General features: G+C 41.5%; 1 protein-coding gene across 5 annotated transcripts in view; it reads right to left on the bottom strand.

Moving 5' to 3' along the window:
- NFATC1 (nuclear factor of activated T cells 1) overlaps window positions 1-14911 on the bottom strand; it is a 148285-nt gene that overhangs the window by 71238 nt on the left and 62136 nt on the right. For all 5 annotated transcript variants that reach the window (XM_044426594.1, XM_044426593.1, XM_044426597.1 and 2 more), the window contains exons 4-6: window positions 14504-14706; window positions 10151-10323; window positions 9838-9978 (exon numbers count right to left, since the gene is read on the bottom strand). In XM_044426594.1, the coding sequence (XP_044282529.1) occupies window positions 9838-9978; window positions 10151-10323; window positions 14504-14706 (517 nt within the window). The remainder of the gene's footprint in view (window positions 1-9837; window positions 9979-10150; window positions 10324-14503; window positions 14707-14911) is intronic.

The following is a 14911-nucleotide window of genomic DNA, read 5'->3' as shown; positions in this document are numbered from 1 at the left end:
CCACTGTGGGTTGCATATCACTTGAATGTCGATTGCTTCTTGCAAGGACGGCCATGTTCTCTGGAACCAGGGAACTGAGCCCATCCTAAGTACAAGGAAGTGCTGAGCAAGCCACTCATGAGAGTATCAAAACCTTCTTGATAGTTTTGGAAAGCTCACTGGGGCCACTGCAGATGACATCTGTTCCATCAATGTCCAATCAGCAAAGGGGAGTGACCTTTTTAGCTCAATGTGCCGCACTACAATTGTGAACCCATTTTCCCTCATCTTGTTCCCCTTCCTTTTTCCTCCCAGAGATCATTCTTTGTGATCTCTAGGCTGACAGCCAGTGAAAGTCCCTCCAAGGAGCCCAAGTGCTACATTGGAAAGGTTGTTACTGGTTTGCCAAGTCCCTTTTTATTGCTTTTCAGAAGAAAGGGGCTAAATCTCTAACGGATGTGTTGTCATGGGTTATGTCTTAGAGGATGCCAAGAACAGTCAGGTCCAACCAAAGAAATGGGAGGATCTCACCATAAAGGGGGTGATCCACTGATCACTCTGTTTCATAAGCAGCAATCACTTGAGGTTTTGCTCTCCTTTAAGAGCTCATCTTTTGACAGCTGTCAAGAAGTCCAAAGTAAAAAAAAATCACTTTGCAACCTCTCTAGGGTACTACGCATGGTTGGTTCTTGCTACACTTTGACAGCAGACACTTCCCAGGACAATCTGCAAGAAAAGCTTCATAGTTTAGACCCCTTCAAGTGCACTTGCATAAGACAACTATTTTTAAAAAGTAATTGCTGAAAAGTTTGTGTATTTTTCTTTGAAAAAGGGGTGAAGAACCAGTGACAGCAGATACAATATGCCACCTGGGCACTTTGGAAGGGTTGTCACTGACTGTCAACATAGAAATCAGAAAAAGTTATCCCCCTGCCCAAAGAATAAGAGGAGGAGGAGGAGCAGGAGGAAGAAAGAAGGAGAAAAAAACATGGCAAGTAAAAACAAACCTGTGATCACAGAGGAGTGCGAACATAAGACCGCTTTAGACACTAAATCTCATGGGATACTGGCTAGAGGATGGGGTGAGAAGGGCAAGGACAAGCCAAACATCTGCTGGACACACTGTGGGTTTTTTTCTGTATTGGTTATTTGCAGAATGTGAAATGTGAATATGGCCATTAAACTTCTTCCTTATTCAGGTAGGCACTTAAACACATTTTAAAGCAAGCTTTTGATGCTTAATGATTTGTTGCCTCTTGAGGAGTTTAACTTACATCTCAATAATTTGTAATAATTGTTTTAATTGTGCTTTGAGAAATTGTTTGTTATTTGTATTATAGATCTAAATAAAACTTATTACAGAACAGCAAAATAAAAACCAATTCAATGAGTTGTTTTGCTGATTTAATTATTCATTTATTAATTTTGCTTAACATTATTTCTCTAATATAACTTGGGCTGGAATGTGAATTCTGTTCCTGTGGATCCAGTCTTTTTGCCACATGCTTCAGCTTAACTCTGAGATGATTATTGGCAAGTTCTCTGATCCAGCAATTAGGCTGTGCATGTTGCAAGGGCTTTGCATGCACAGCTGTTCTGCCTGTACCAATACTGAAAAGTATCTTAACCAGGGAGCCCTATTCTGAGTGCATAAATGCAGAATGCCACTACATGAGAACAGAGGAGAACTCAGGAAGAATTTCTGGAAGGGGCACTAACCACCCTATTGCTGTCAGCTGCACATATTTATCTGCTCTGAAAATCTCCATCACAATGGTTACAGACAGTAATAGTCCTACACTTAATCCCTTGAGCATAGATACAGTATGTCTGAATTCACCCAGGTTGAAAGCAGAATAGATCACACACATGGATCCTTTTGTGCCGTTGTTTGTCAGCAGACAGCTCTCTTCCCAAGTCTCTTGGGATTACATGGCTCCTAAGTTGCAGCTAACCTTGTTTTAGTCCTTTGGATCTCATTTCCTTAAGAGTTCTAGTCTTGTGCTTAAATCCTAAAGGAAACGAGTTCTCAAGTGAACTGACATCAACACTGGAAACCAGTCATAAAGCCATGACAACGGTGCTCAGAGATACCATCAGTTCTCAAGAGATAAAGAGGCTAGGATCAGCTGTGTACTTGGATAAGAGAGCTTTGCTAATGCTGGAAGTAGCGTTGGCAATAGAGATAATGCTGTACTCTGCCAGCGCAGGGCTGTGCTGCTGAAATGCTCTTCATGTACCAGGAACAGCAAGCACTGTTTATCTGGAGTTCTGTTTCAAAAGCCTCCAAAGCCACTCCAATGAGACCTGCAATGTTACTTAAAAGAAAAATTTTAGGGCAATACTGTGAAATAGAAGGAAATTTTCTGCTGGGCTTGGAGTTCAAATTCTAAGGCCAACTCCTGTTCCTTTGACAGGAAAAGCAGGTCACTCCATTGCTCAGAATGGTCAACAGGGCTGACCTCAGATGTCAGAGACCTGGTACAAGGAGGCCTTCTTGATTAGTGAGGCCTGTTCCCCAAGGTTCTGTTCTCTGTTGATGCAGGCACCCCTGCTTCAAATCCTACTGGGCCTCTCAAGTCATCCAAGGGCCGCCAGTCACCCAAACTCTCCTGTAAGCCAAAGCATTATAGAGAGAGCCAGTGTGGTTACAGATGTGGCAAAACATGCATGATAATATACTATAATATATATGAGAACATCCTAGTTTTGGTCTGAGCAACATTGCTGAAGTTCAAGTTGGACAGCAATGTTGCACGTGGCCTGGCTTGTTCCTTCCACACGGGCAGAACAGCAAACGACAGGAAAAGACATATATTGACGGACTATAGCTTCTCCTCTCAAGCCAAAAGTATAGTGACAGGGCAAAGCAACAGACTTAAGATTTTGTTGAAGTATCTTGCCTTAATCGTCTATAAGGAACAAATAGGCTGAGGCAAGCTGCAGAGGAGGAAGGAATGTCGCAATGGTGGTGAAAGACACCCTGGGTGTTTTCAAAAGCAAAATGGGATCTATTTCCCTAAATCGAAAACTACATGAGGGTGCCAAAGGTGCCTCCCTTTCCCTTGTCGGCTTGCAAAAATAGAGAGAGCCTTTTGAAGATAAAGCTGAATACAGAGAAATAGCATGGGATCCATTCACAAATCAATTCTTTTTATGGAAACTGCCCGGCTGTATTATTACATAAGCAGCTATTTAGCATGCATCTGAACATACATCTGACTGCTGTAGCTATGCATATAAAGTACAGAGTTTACTCCCTGCACTTAAAAAAAGAACCCTTCTGACCTGAGATGAAACATGTGAAATCATACACATGTATTTAAAAGAACCACTAACCTTAATAGCCCCAGCAGAAATACTTTTATGATAAGACTCCATAAAGATTATCCCTTCTTATGAGCATGGAATGTATGCAATACTATCTTTACTTTTTCCTGTGCTGGAGCGCTAGGAAAATCTGAAATGTATTTCCTACAAGCTACGTCACAACTATGGTATACGTGCCATGATTCCATCATCTGATGCAACTCCCTGCTAAAGATACCTGATTCTGGCAAGTGGCCAGGCACCCCTTATGCACCAACGCAATTCCAGGGAGAAGTGACCTTCAGATTAACTCTTCTGCTCTGAACAGGTCAATCTTCAGTTTCTATGCTCTCTCTCTGGCAGAAGCTTCCGGGCCTCTTGCAAATGAGTTAACACAGAAATGGACAGAGCCGCAAGTGACATGGGTGTGGCAGGCTAGGTCAGAGGGGCAGGCACAGAAAGTAACATTAAGTATATGGCATGTGATCGAGGGATATTCTACCACTTAGTTTATTACATGAACTACAGCTTGACTACCAGTCGGAAACTTGACCCTTTTTTGGCCAGTTGCCCCTCAAACTGTGACTGCTACTGGCAATGGAAAGACCAATGGAAAGATCTCTGAGAATGTAAGATCTTTTACCAAATGGAGTTCAGCCAAAAGTCTGCTCACTAGCCTCCACGTCTCATCTCATCAAAACAGACGCCAAACTTTCAGGCTTTGAATGCAGAAGTGCAAAACGAAACATCTACAGTAGCTCAGCCCATATCTAAAGGCCATTAAAGTGCTTGAGGGACATGTCAATTACGGCATCATTATTTTATTAGTTTTAAAAATTATTTATCTTTTTACTGCTGTCCCACCCATCATTTTTTAAAAATAATATAATTCAACTTCTCTGAACTGGGATGGGAAGTTTAAACCGCTCAGACTTGGCAACTTTCATTTTATCCCTCCCTAAAGCTACATAGCAATGCATTAAAACCTTCCAGATTCTACAAACAGTCCCATCCCAAATCTGGCAATCAGCGGCTACTGCTGAGGCCATCGGAGAGCAAAAAAGTAGCTGCCCTTCCACGCTGCCCAGAGCCTCCTACATTTTGCACCTAAGGACGAAGTACCCTAATTTGCGACTTTCCTCCTCCTTCCCAATCCCCATCCCTTTTGTGTCATGTCTTTTACATTCCAATTCTGTGATCAGGAACAGATTTGTTTCTTATGCTTGTAAGAAGCCAGTGGAATAGAAATGTAACTAATAAATAAACGATCAAAATTTAGGATCAGCAACATCCACCATACCTTACTAATGTGATTTTCTATGTAAACTCGTATCATTAAACACAAATACAATCATGCTTGCTAAAAGCATATTTAAAATATTTTTCCCATAAGAATTGTACCAAGAAGGAAGATGTTTTCCCCGGGACATTCTATTCCAAAAGTTAGTTTGAAAAATAAGTGTTAAATTAATATCTATCCTGTCAGTGAAAAGAAAAAATAAAAGAACAAAAGTCACTGAAATTGACTGGTGATTAACAAACATAATTCATCAGTGATTCTCAAACATGATTATGTGAACAGGATCTGTAAGGTCATCAATGAACAAACCACAATGTTGCCACATTTTACAAAAGGTTTTACTGAATTATCTTGGCGTGGGCTATTACATTCAGAATTCTGCAGTTTCCTTCAAAGCATGTAACATGTTTCAAAGGAATGGTATTCACACTTTTGGAAGTTTTCACCCCATATCAAACTCATTGTTGCTCCTGAAATGCTATGTTGAAAACTATGATCTACACCAAATTAAAATAGAAACTGGGAAAAAAAAAAAAAAAAACAGAACAAAACCAGAATTCTTGCTGGACAAGCAGAAATTCGAACAAGCCAAAATAACTACTGAATTCACTTGCTATAAGAAAATGCTGCATGCAAGGAAGTTGAATGTTCAGAGCATAAGGGGCATCCTTTTCTTTTCCCTTTCTGTCTAACAGCTCTGTGACTAAATGTCTTGGATACACATAGTGGCTTTCAACACTGGAAAATACAGCTGTTTGTGCAAGCGATAAACTGTTGTCAAAACACCATTCCGCTGAATGTTTACTTCAACACCTGAGTTTTTAGAACTGTTCTATAGAACATCTAAGAAAATGATAATACGCTGCTGAAGAAAACAGTTCCACTTCTTGCAAGGATAGCAATCCTCCAGCCACTCCCCCGACTCCCCTGGTGCTCTCCGCACATAAATTAATCCTTGTCTTCAGGTGAGTCCTTCTGTGTGATGCTTCTTTCCCTTTTCAGACAGGCATCTGCAGTGATCCATCTTTTTTGCCTACCCATTGTACTTAGTGCAACAGACAGTATGGGACCTACAGAGCCTTCTGCCCCCTGTCTCATTGATAATACCTGACAATGTAGGGACACCAGGTTTTCCTTTTATTCTGCCCACTGCAGATCAGGTGTTGGCAGACAAGCAGAGAAAAAAAGAGCTGCTTTTGACCCTGCCCATTCTTCCATCCACACAGACCTTTCTTCCTTTCTGCTTTCTCTCTCTCCCAGTCTCCAGCCTCACCATTTCTATCCATAGCCCTTTCATGTCCCTATCCTTCTGTCTTTCCCTTTTTAGCTTCTAGCCCTGCCCTCCCTCCCCATTTCCCCTTTCCCCTTTCTCTTGCGATTTAGCCCTCCTTCCCAGCACCTAGTCCCACAACATTGTTAGTTCACTGGTTTCCCCCTCCCAGTCTCTGGCCTCACTCCTTCCTTGTACCTTTGTCTTGCCATTTCCTTTCCCTCCCAGCCTCCAGCTTGTCATTTCTCTTCCCACCTCTTCACCTTACAGTTTCTCCCGCTTCCAGTGTCTAGCCTTGCTTTGTCTCTCCTCAACCCTTGCTAGATAGCAAAACAGCCTTGCTATTTCCTTCCTCCTCCCAGTTCCTGGCTTTGCTATTTCTCATCCTGCCCCCAACTCTGCTTTGACCAGCCAGCGCTCCACTCCCATTAGCCCCTGTCACGTGATGCCATATCCTCTGTGGCAGCCACTTTGTAATGGTGCCCACACGATTTCTCAGATCCCCAAGTATGCCCATGGGTGCATCTGTTTCAGTGATGCTAGCATTTCAGATGGCTTCTCTGATTCTTTTGCTGGATGGCAGGGATGTGGGAGTTAACTCGAGAGCATGGCTTTGCTGCTGACTTCAGGTTCAAGAATGGACTTGCTCATTCTTCAGGGATTCCCTTTCATATGAGTCATTCTTAAGATAGGCCAATCACTCACCCCCAGCCCACTTTCCATGCAAGGAAAATACTATTCCTCTAGAGATCAAACAACTGAAAGCTAGCTGTTAAAGGCAGGCATAGCTCATGACTTTGGCTCAGGATACTGTATCGGGGCCTACAACTGACTGAAGCACTTTACCTAAATCTATTTATAAATCATATTAATGAACATAGACCGAAACCTTGCCCCTGGAGTGTTTTTTCTGCCTAAGTGTTTTGGCTTTGCAGGCTTATTGCAGAAAGGTTACATGTTATACATTTTTAAAAGAATCCTTATCATTAACCATGTCATCAGCTGCAGGGCTAAAAATAGAAATACACATTCACAATATTGGTTATCAACTCTGCCCTAGGCTGTCGGCCTAATCTAGATCTGAAAGGAACTTCCACTGCACTCAATGGTGCTTACTTCTGAGTAGATCTATGCAGTACTTAATGGCTAGAAATTTACTTTCCAAGGAAGTGCCTCACAGCAAATCTTGAGCCCCCAGTTAGGCACTACAGCATGTGGAGGGGGGAGTGTGGGAAGCATGCCATATCTGCATACTTCAGATCCTGACATTTTTAAAATTATTGTTTATTCTCCCAGAACACTGCTTCAATTCTCTCCCAGTCCATGCTCCACAGTGGTTGTTGGACAGCCCTGAGCCCCCTACCTAAACCCGTCTTTCCTGGCTCCTCTTCTCCTCAGGCTTCACAGTTTGAGGAACACCCCTTGTTGAGATCATTATTCACTTATTCAGTCTATGTTTGACTAGGAGAAAGTGAGAGGGGCTAAGGGAGGGCATTTCTTTGACCCGGTCAGTTTGCATCACTGACACTGTACTGTGGCTTGATTTGACACTTGAAAGAGACGGTCTTACTCAGCAAAAGGACACGTGCCTCTAACATATTGTACCATTAGGGCCAATCCCAGATTGCAGAGGAGAAGAGCAATCACTTTGGAACTCCATGAATGTTGAGGGTTAAACGGTCATGATTATCAAAGAGCCTTCATTTGAATGGCTCTGAGAAGTGAAGTGCTTGAGAATTTCAGGAGATAGCTTAAAGTTCAGGGGGTTTCGGCAAGCAGCTGTGGAATGTCTGGTTTGTGCCAGCACCACGGAAACCCTTTCCAAAACAAGAAAGCCTTAAAAAACCGCTCCTCCTGCTTTGCTCTCACCTTCACTGACCTTGTCTTTTTACATCTACCTATCCATTCATCCATACTAACCTCTCTCTTTTATCTGGACCTTCCTTTGTATAGTTACTTGAGTCCCTGTCTCTCTAGCAGCTTGAGGCTAAAATGGCAAAGAAACTTGGCCCCACAAAGTGTCAAGTTGTTTCATGCCCCTGCAGCCCCTTCCTGCTTGCTTGGGAACACAGAGCACCTCAGAAAAAGCACAGTAATTTCAGGTAGTAAAAGGACAGATAACAAAATTGTGCTTCTTTCTTGAGCGTTGCTCTTGGAACTGTATTTCTTTGCGTCATTCCCAGACAGATTGTTCATCAGTGATAAGATCCCTAAACAAGCAACTATGAAATGTAGAAAACTGCACATGTCTCACATTTAATGTAGCAATGAGAATTTACATTTTCTGTTGCACAGAAAGACATTTTCAATATGTGTTCATTGTCAATAGTGCATTTTGTCAACTAATTGTTGGAATTGTTAAGGAGAAAATGGAATAAGAAATAAATGTGATCAGAAAGCAGCAAAAATGAAACTCAGTTCCATCACTTAAAAAAGAAGAAATGAAAGAAAGCATCTTTAGTATATGTAACAGAAGCTCCTGCTAACTAGGACCAAATCAAATCAGAGGCTCTGTTAGATTATTTGGAGAAATATTATAAACATGACATGCAATTACATCATTCGCACTGACATCCATCACCAACAGAGAATGTTTGATAGTATAAGACCATTCTGTGGGCCAAGTTATACATGATGCATTAGTTCACTGGACCCAAAAAGGCTCTACAAACCTCTTCTATGGTTTTAACCTGATTGTTGCCAGTTAACCTAAGCACTTTCTCAGTGTGTCCAGAAATATATACATACATGTCAATAACTGCATGTTGCTATGCTGTAGTATGAGTATACAATTTGACTGTAAATTTGGAAAAGTTAGCATTAAATGCAATGCATAAGCTTTCAGGAAAAGACAGGCTGATCCACTGGTTATTCTGTATAGTGTGGATTCAAAATGAATTTCCTATTCTGTAGATTCCTAATTTCAAGATACTGACTTATATCAGAAAATAACCCCAGCTCCACTGCTCCAAATCAGTTCAGAGCCCACCTGAGACCAAGGTAAAATAGACACAGGATTTCTGTGTCACATACAGTTTGGCTCTAAGGGTGCTTTTGTAAAAAGATATGCAAAATGGCCATGCAACAAACTATTGTACAAATGCAAATCCTCACCTACGTTGGTTACAATATTATCTGGCCTAACAAGCACACCTTCCAATGCTATAGATACCATCACCTTCCAATAATGCCTCTGCTCTTTACATAAAGCACAAGGTCGATCACTAGGCAATCTCACTGAGGAAACAAATCTGGCCCAGATTTTTTGGTATTCCCTGTGTCTGACACCAGAAATGTCTTAGACGGGTGGGCAAACATATCCATCCATACTGCTGACCTTCAAGTCAACATACTTCAGTTAAAAACGATTTCAAAGGGCTCACAGAAGGTGCCTCTGGCAAATTTCCATTGCTCTTCCCTTCCGTCTCAACCCTGTGCAGCAACTCTTACCACATCCAGAAGAGACAAGAGCAGGTGCTGGTGGGAGGGAGGTGCTGGGAGAAGAGGAAGCAGGGAAACCATCTCCTTCTGTGCCTCTTCTGCCAGCACTTCTCTCAATCAATCAAGCTGTTTTTCCAATGTACCATAATGTAAAGATAATGTGAAAGTATCACTGGAAAGACATATAATGTAAAGGTAAACAAACCATTAAGCTAGGATAGGCCAATGCTACTTTTCATGTTTGTGCAAGTGCCCATATTTGTTTCTACAGAAGAGCTTCATCCACAGGCTGCTGTTTAAAAAAATGCATCAAGGAAAGCCCTTTTTGTAGCCCTCCTTGCCAGCCACAATGAACTCTGTCAGACTTCAACATTGGATCAGGCTGAACATGCATACTTAAAACTGGCTGCAGCAGAGCATAAATGTTTAGGGTGGAGAGCAATACCTTTTATTTCAGTGTAGGATTAGTATTCATGACTATACCAATAACACAGGATAACAGATCTGCAACTGAGTTTAGGACCAGTGCTTTAAATACCTGGAGCTTTCTCCACAAATATGACTTTGGAGTCCTGAAGAAAGTTGTGTCCGCTCAGTATCATTTTCTTTCCACCCATCACATGGTAGCTATCAACACTTTGCTTCTCAACCAAAGGCAGCTCCTGAGCAGATCTTTGAGCTGATCAGATTAAAAAGAAAAGTGCCACAATCAGTGCAAAATAATGCATGTATAGACATGAAACGAGTTTGATGGCATTCAGCAAGACAGAGGAGCAGAATTTATTGATGCTTCATAGGCACATAGATGGAGAGTGGCAGAGTGTGCGCGCGTGAGAGGGAATGATACTTACAGCATTCGATGGGGTTTGATGCTACTTGAAGAGAAAGGGTTCTTCCATTAGGCTGGGGGATATGAACACGGAAGACCAGCCGAACTCGCGTATTCTTCCTTCCAATGTCAGTTTCTCCTTTCCTCAGCTCAATGTCTGAATTTCTAAGTTTCAGTATTCCAGCACAGTCAATGCTATTAAATCAAATCAAATCAAATCAAATCAGATTAAATTAAATTAAATTAAAAATCAAAACCATGCTATTTTAACTTTCACAAACTTCCAGTATGACACACTTTCATGCTGTCATCACATTTTATGTCAGTGTAAAAAAAAAGTGCACTGAAGTGTACACATGATTTCCCATATAGCATCTATTCAAAGAACTAATTCCTTTCAGAAGTCCATTCCTTCCTGCTTATTCCCTCATTCGATCAAGAGTTCTCAATCCAGGAGCCCATTAACTACACTACCAGGAGTACCGTCACAGATCCAACATGAGCTGTTTATGGTCCCTACTGTTATTTTTGCACCAATTGCTAAAAAAGCTACATGAGATTAGGAGGCGTACACAGGGAGAAAGGCAGTTGTCTCCCTTACCAATTATAAACCTTTTAATAGAAAAATCAGCCCTAGGACTCACAATTGTATGATAAATTTTACCAGGGTTGGGCCATGTCATTAATCTTTCTGGCACTTATCTGATAAATGGAAATATATGCAATTTTGTTTGGGAACAATGACTTTCTGCTCTTTATGAAAATAGCATCTTAGGAAAAAGAATCATGCAAAAACTCTGACATTTTCTACGATACTACTCTGTATACACATACAATCCTTTTATGATGCCAAATTTCATGCCTGCCATTGCATTAACTTGAGTTTTAATTTGATTAGAAGCCAGTGTGTATTTGCATAACTGTAGCATTTAACAGAACAACAGTTTAATGAAAATTTATAGGTTCTGGCTCAGAAAACTACTCAGCCTTTAGTAAAATGAAAGATATAGAATAAGTATGCAAATTTCACCACCCTTGTCTTTCAGTCCCTCAGGCTTTGAGCTGAATTAGAGATAACACAATTAGGCACTACAAATATTAACCTACAAGAAGCCTCAGGCTTGTACTTTCCTCCTTTCTTTAGCACAACCATTCCTTCCTTCCTTTGCTGGTTTGAGGATGCTTGCCTTGAAAGCCAGAACTGGAAACCATGGTTTGATTATAGCATCTAATCTTGGTTTACAGGGTTCGTGAAAATCATAGTTTACTGAAGGAGTAGCAAACAAAGGCTTGCCTCAAACCAGGAAAGGGAGGAGGTGTACCATGGCAGGAGGATGGCATGTCCCAGCCACAAGGCTCACTAAGAGTTTGTTTTCATGCCAGACTATGCCTCGGTATTGTATCTGAATCAGCCCCTTTATATACAACAATTACTCTTTTCTAGCAAAGTGACTGCTATTTTAACAAGTGCATGACCTACAGACATTCAACAGATGAATCTTCTCTTTTTGCTGCATCTCAGCACCAAGAAAAAGATGCACCCAGTCTGCACACCAAACTGCTGTCAAATTTGTCATTATGATGCAAGTTCTGGTGAAGGTATATATGCCATTTGCCTGCCAAAAATGAGAAAATAGTAACTTGACTTCAGTAACTGGGAAGATGGCTGGCCATATGCTCCGTTTATATAAATTGACTACATGCCCACTGAGTTCAGTGGAGTAAAGCCAGGTTCTGCAAACACTTTCAGCTAGAATTTGGCACATGTCTTTTGCTATAAAGTATCAAGAATGGGCAGAGCAGTCTTCTTTTCTGGTTTGCAGGGGGGGGGGGGAACATTCTATCTGATGAGCTGCTGTACTGGCAAGCAAGCATGTCAGATCAGTCCCAAGGCCAATGCTGCCCATAATTTTCAGCATTGCACCAGGGCTACAAATGAATCTGTGGAAGTAAGCGGGCACCTGCCCTCTGCAGAATGCAGCATGCTGTTGCCACAGAAAGCTGGGGCCAAGAAATAAGGCAAGAGCCATCCAGAAGTCCATCAGCACTATTCCGTATTCCTGCTATAGTAAGATCAAATTCAATGGTATGCATATAGCAAGGGCAAACACAAATTTGCAGTCAAATTTGCTACTAGTTTGGCTCTGTTAGCAAGCCAATTTTTCATAGGACCGAGATGTTCATTGCCATGGAGCTAGGAAATTCTTTCTTTAAATATAATAGCATTGAAGTACAGGAAGTCCCCAAGTTACAAATGAGTTCCGTTTCTGAGAAAATGGAAATTTATCTTTAAGTTGAATTTGTATGTAAACCAGATCACGTATAGTTGGCCCTCTACATTCACAGGAGTTAGGGGCACAGGACCCCCATGAAAGTGGAAAAACCATGAATATTACTAGACTCATCTCTTTGCAGCAAGGAAATGGCAGAGAGATTTCCCTCTCCAGATGGGTGGGGCAGGAAGACTTGCTTTGGCGGTCATCCCCTCCCTGTTTGCTTCTTCTTCTCTCTTTCACTATGGTGATGATAATTTTCTGCAGTGATTTTTTAAATCAATGTGCTTTATAGCTGTTCATTTGTAAGCACCGGTTGTTTGTAACTTGGACATTCGTAACTCGGGGACTGCCTGTAACTTCAAAAATTAGTAAATGGAAGTGTTTAAATGAGAAACTCAGTGAGTAATTCTTTCTTCTAAGGCCTTGACAGTTACAGATGCAATTTCTGTGAAAGATACTGCCTTCCAGTAGTATGTAAATGCACGTGCAGCACCGCTTCATTGATCCAAATGGTTTTGCAAGGACCCACAACATTTTATTAATCCTGACATTCTAGTAAGCAGCTCTGCTACTTTCACAGGATTAAACAGACACAGGGCTAGACTAGTTAATATACAAGGAGGCCTCACACAGCTGAGATCTGGGCCAGCTTGTGGAAATCGATAATTATGGGTCTGATCTTGCAGTGGCATGAAAGGTCCAAGTGAGGTCTCTCCATCTGTCACCTGTCGCCTGGCTTGGTCCTAAAGTGGGGCCCAGGCTCTCTTGTGAATGATTCCACACAGGAAGGGCACAGCCTTGTACAAATCCAGCCATTTATTTGGCACCCCCACAGTACAACCCTAGGCACATTTCCACAAAAAGAAGTCCTATTGTATCCAGTAAGGGTTACTTTCAGATATGTGTACACAAAACTGCAGCCAGAGATATTACTGCACATTTGCACATGCTGTTAAATTCAATAGCAATGACAAATAATTAATGCACACCTTACCAATGTTGAAAAATATTCAGGGACACAAGGGCAATAGAGGACAGGACAGGCCTTAGTTGTGAGGGCCTAAAGCTCTCTCCTGTTTAGTTTTTTTTTTCAAGTGAGATAATGTTAGGAGAAATGAATATTTATTTAAGCAGTATTTAGCCCTAATATTCATATCCATTTTCATTTGGCTTTACTAAACACACATCTTTGGAACAGAATGACAATCCTTAACAAAAGAATTGATATCTTAACCCTACCTCAGTGTTTTAAGCAGAAAGCCACACATGATATGACGTTCTGTGCATATTTTCCCCAACTTTTTTTAATCAAAAGCCATAGTTAAGGCTACAATCTTCACTGGAAGCCTAGTCAGAGGAAACTGAATAATCCTTTGCCCTCTGACCATTTTTCTTTCCAGAATCACCCATCCTGAAAGCCACTTTCCATACACAGACAAAGTTTCTTTTCCCATACAGAAAGCAAAGCAATTGGGGTGGAGCAGGGGAAGTTCTGAGCTGAAAAAAACAGCTAGAGAGCCTCCACTGGTTCTCTGCTCAAAACTGTCACTTCCATGGCTGCCCTTGCTTTTTAAAAGCAAATGTTGGGAGAAACCTGCAAACAACTCTGTGTGTCATTCAGATGCAATGTCAAAAATGACCTTTATCAAATTCTGCCTGAGTATATACACACAGTCCCACTCGCTTTTCTTAGGAAGAATTCTAATAGGCTGTTTCTTGCAGAATTGGCTACAGAAATAAGGTGGTGTCAGGTTAAGAAACTAAAAGGAGGAGCTGAGGTAGGAGATATTTACAGCTCGGTAACTGATATACTGATTTGAAATGGCAAAGAAGCACATTGGTTCCAACTGTAGCGGGGAACACACTCACACTGGGGTGGGCAGAGGGAAATCGGTTGTCCTAAATAACTATTAGCAAGACTGATTTGGGTATTCAAACAATTAAGGGAAAACTACTGTATAAAAGCAATAGGCATTAACTAAATGAGAAGGGGCTTGGATAGTATCCTGCAGCTTACAAAAAAGATACTGAATGAGCACAGAGTGAAAAAAGGCAGACAGGCAGAAAGCACCTCAGCATACAGAGGATACGGGCCTTACATTGCTCTCATGTTGTTCTCAGGCAGAAGTGGAATTTCCAAGACTTTGGTATTGGAAAGTATCGTTTCGAGGCTGGTTGTGGAAACGGTCTTCCCAGTGATCCGGTGGACCTGGTAGAAGGCATGGGGCCGCAGCAGGCGGTCGTCTGCAGTGCCGATGAACAGCTGTAGTGTGAGCGGCTCACTTTCTAAGTAACCGTGTAGCTGGCAAGAGAACAGAAAGAACTCCTACTGAGCACCATGCGCATAAACTGCTAGGAATCTATTAAAATTTTATATGCAAGGGAGTCTAATTTAAGGAGAAAACTTGTGACAGGTGCTAAACGTTAAGCTCTCCCCCTTGCTACACACACATGCGCGCACACACACACTCAAAACTTTTTTCTTTTTTCTTTTCTCAGTAACATAA

This window comes from Varanus komodoensis, unplaced genomic scaffold, assembly GCF_004798865.1.
Source record: "Varanus komodoensis strain SLA01 unplaced genomic scaffold, ASM479886v1 scaffold17, whole genome shotgun sequence".
NCBI classification, from domain to species: domain Eukaryota; kingdom Metazoa; phylum Chordata; class Lepidosauria; order Squamata; family Varanidae; genus Varanus; species Varanus komodoensis.
This window is presented reverse-complemented; position numbering and strand designations above follow the sequence as displayed.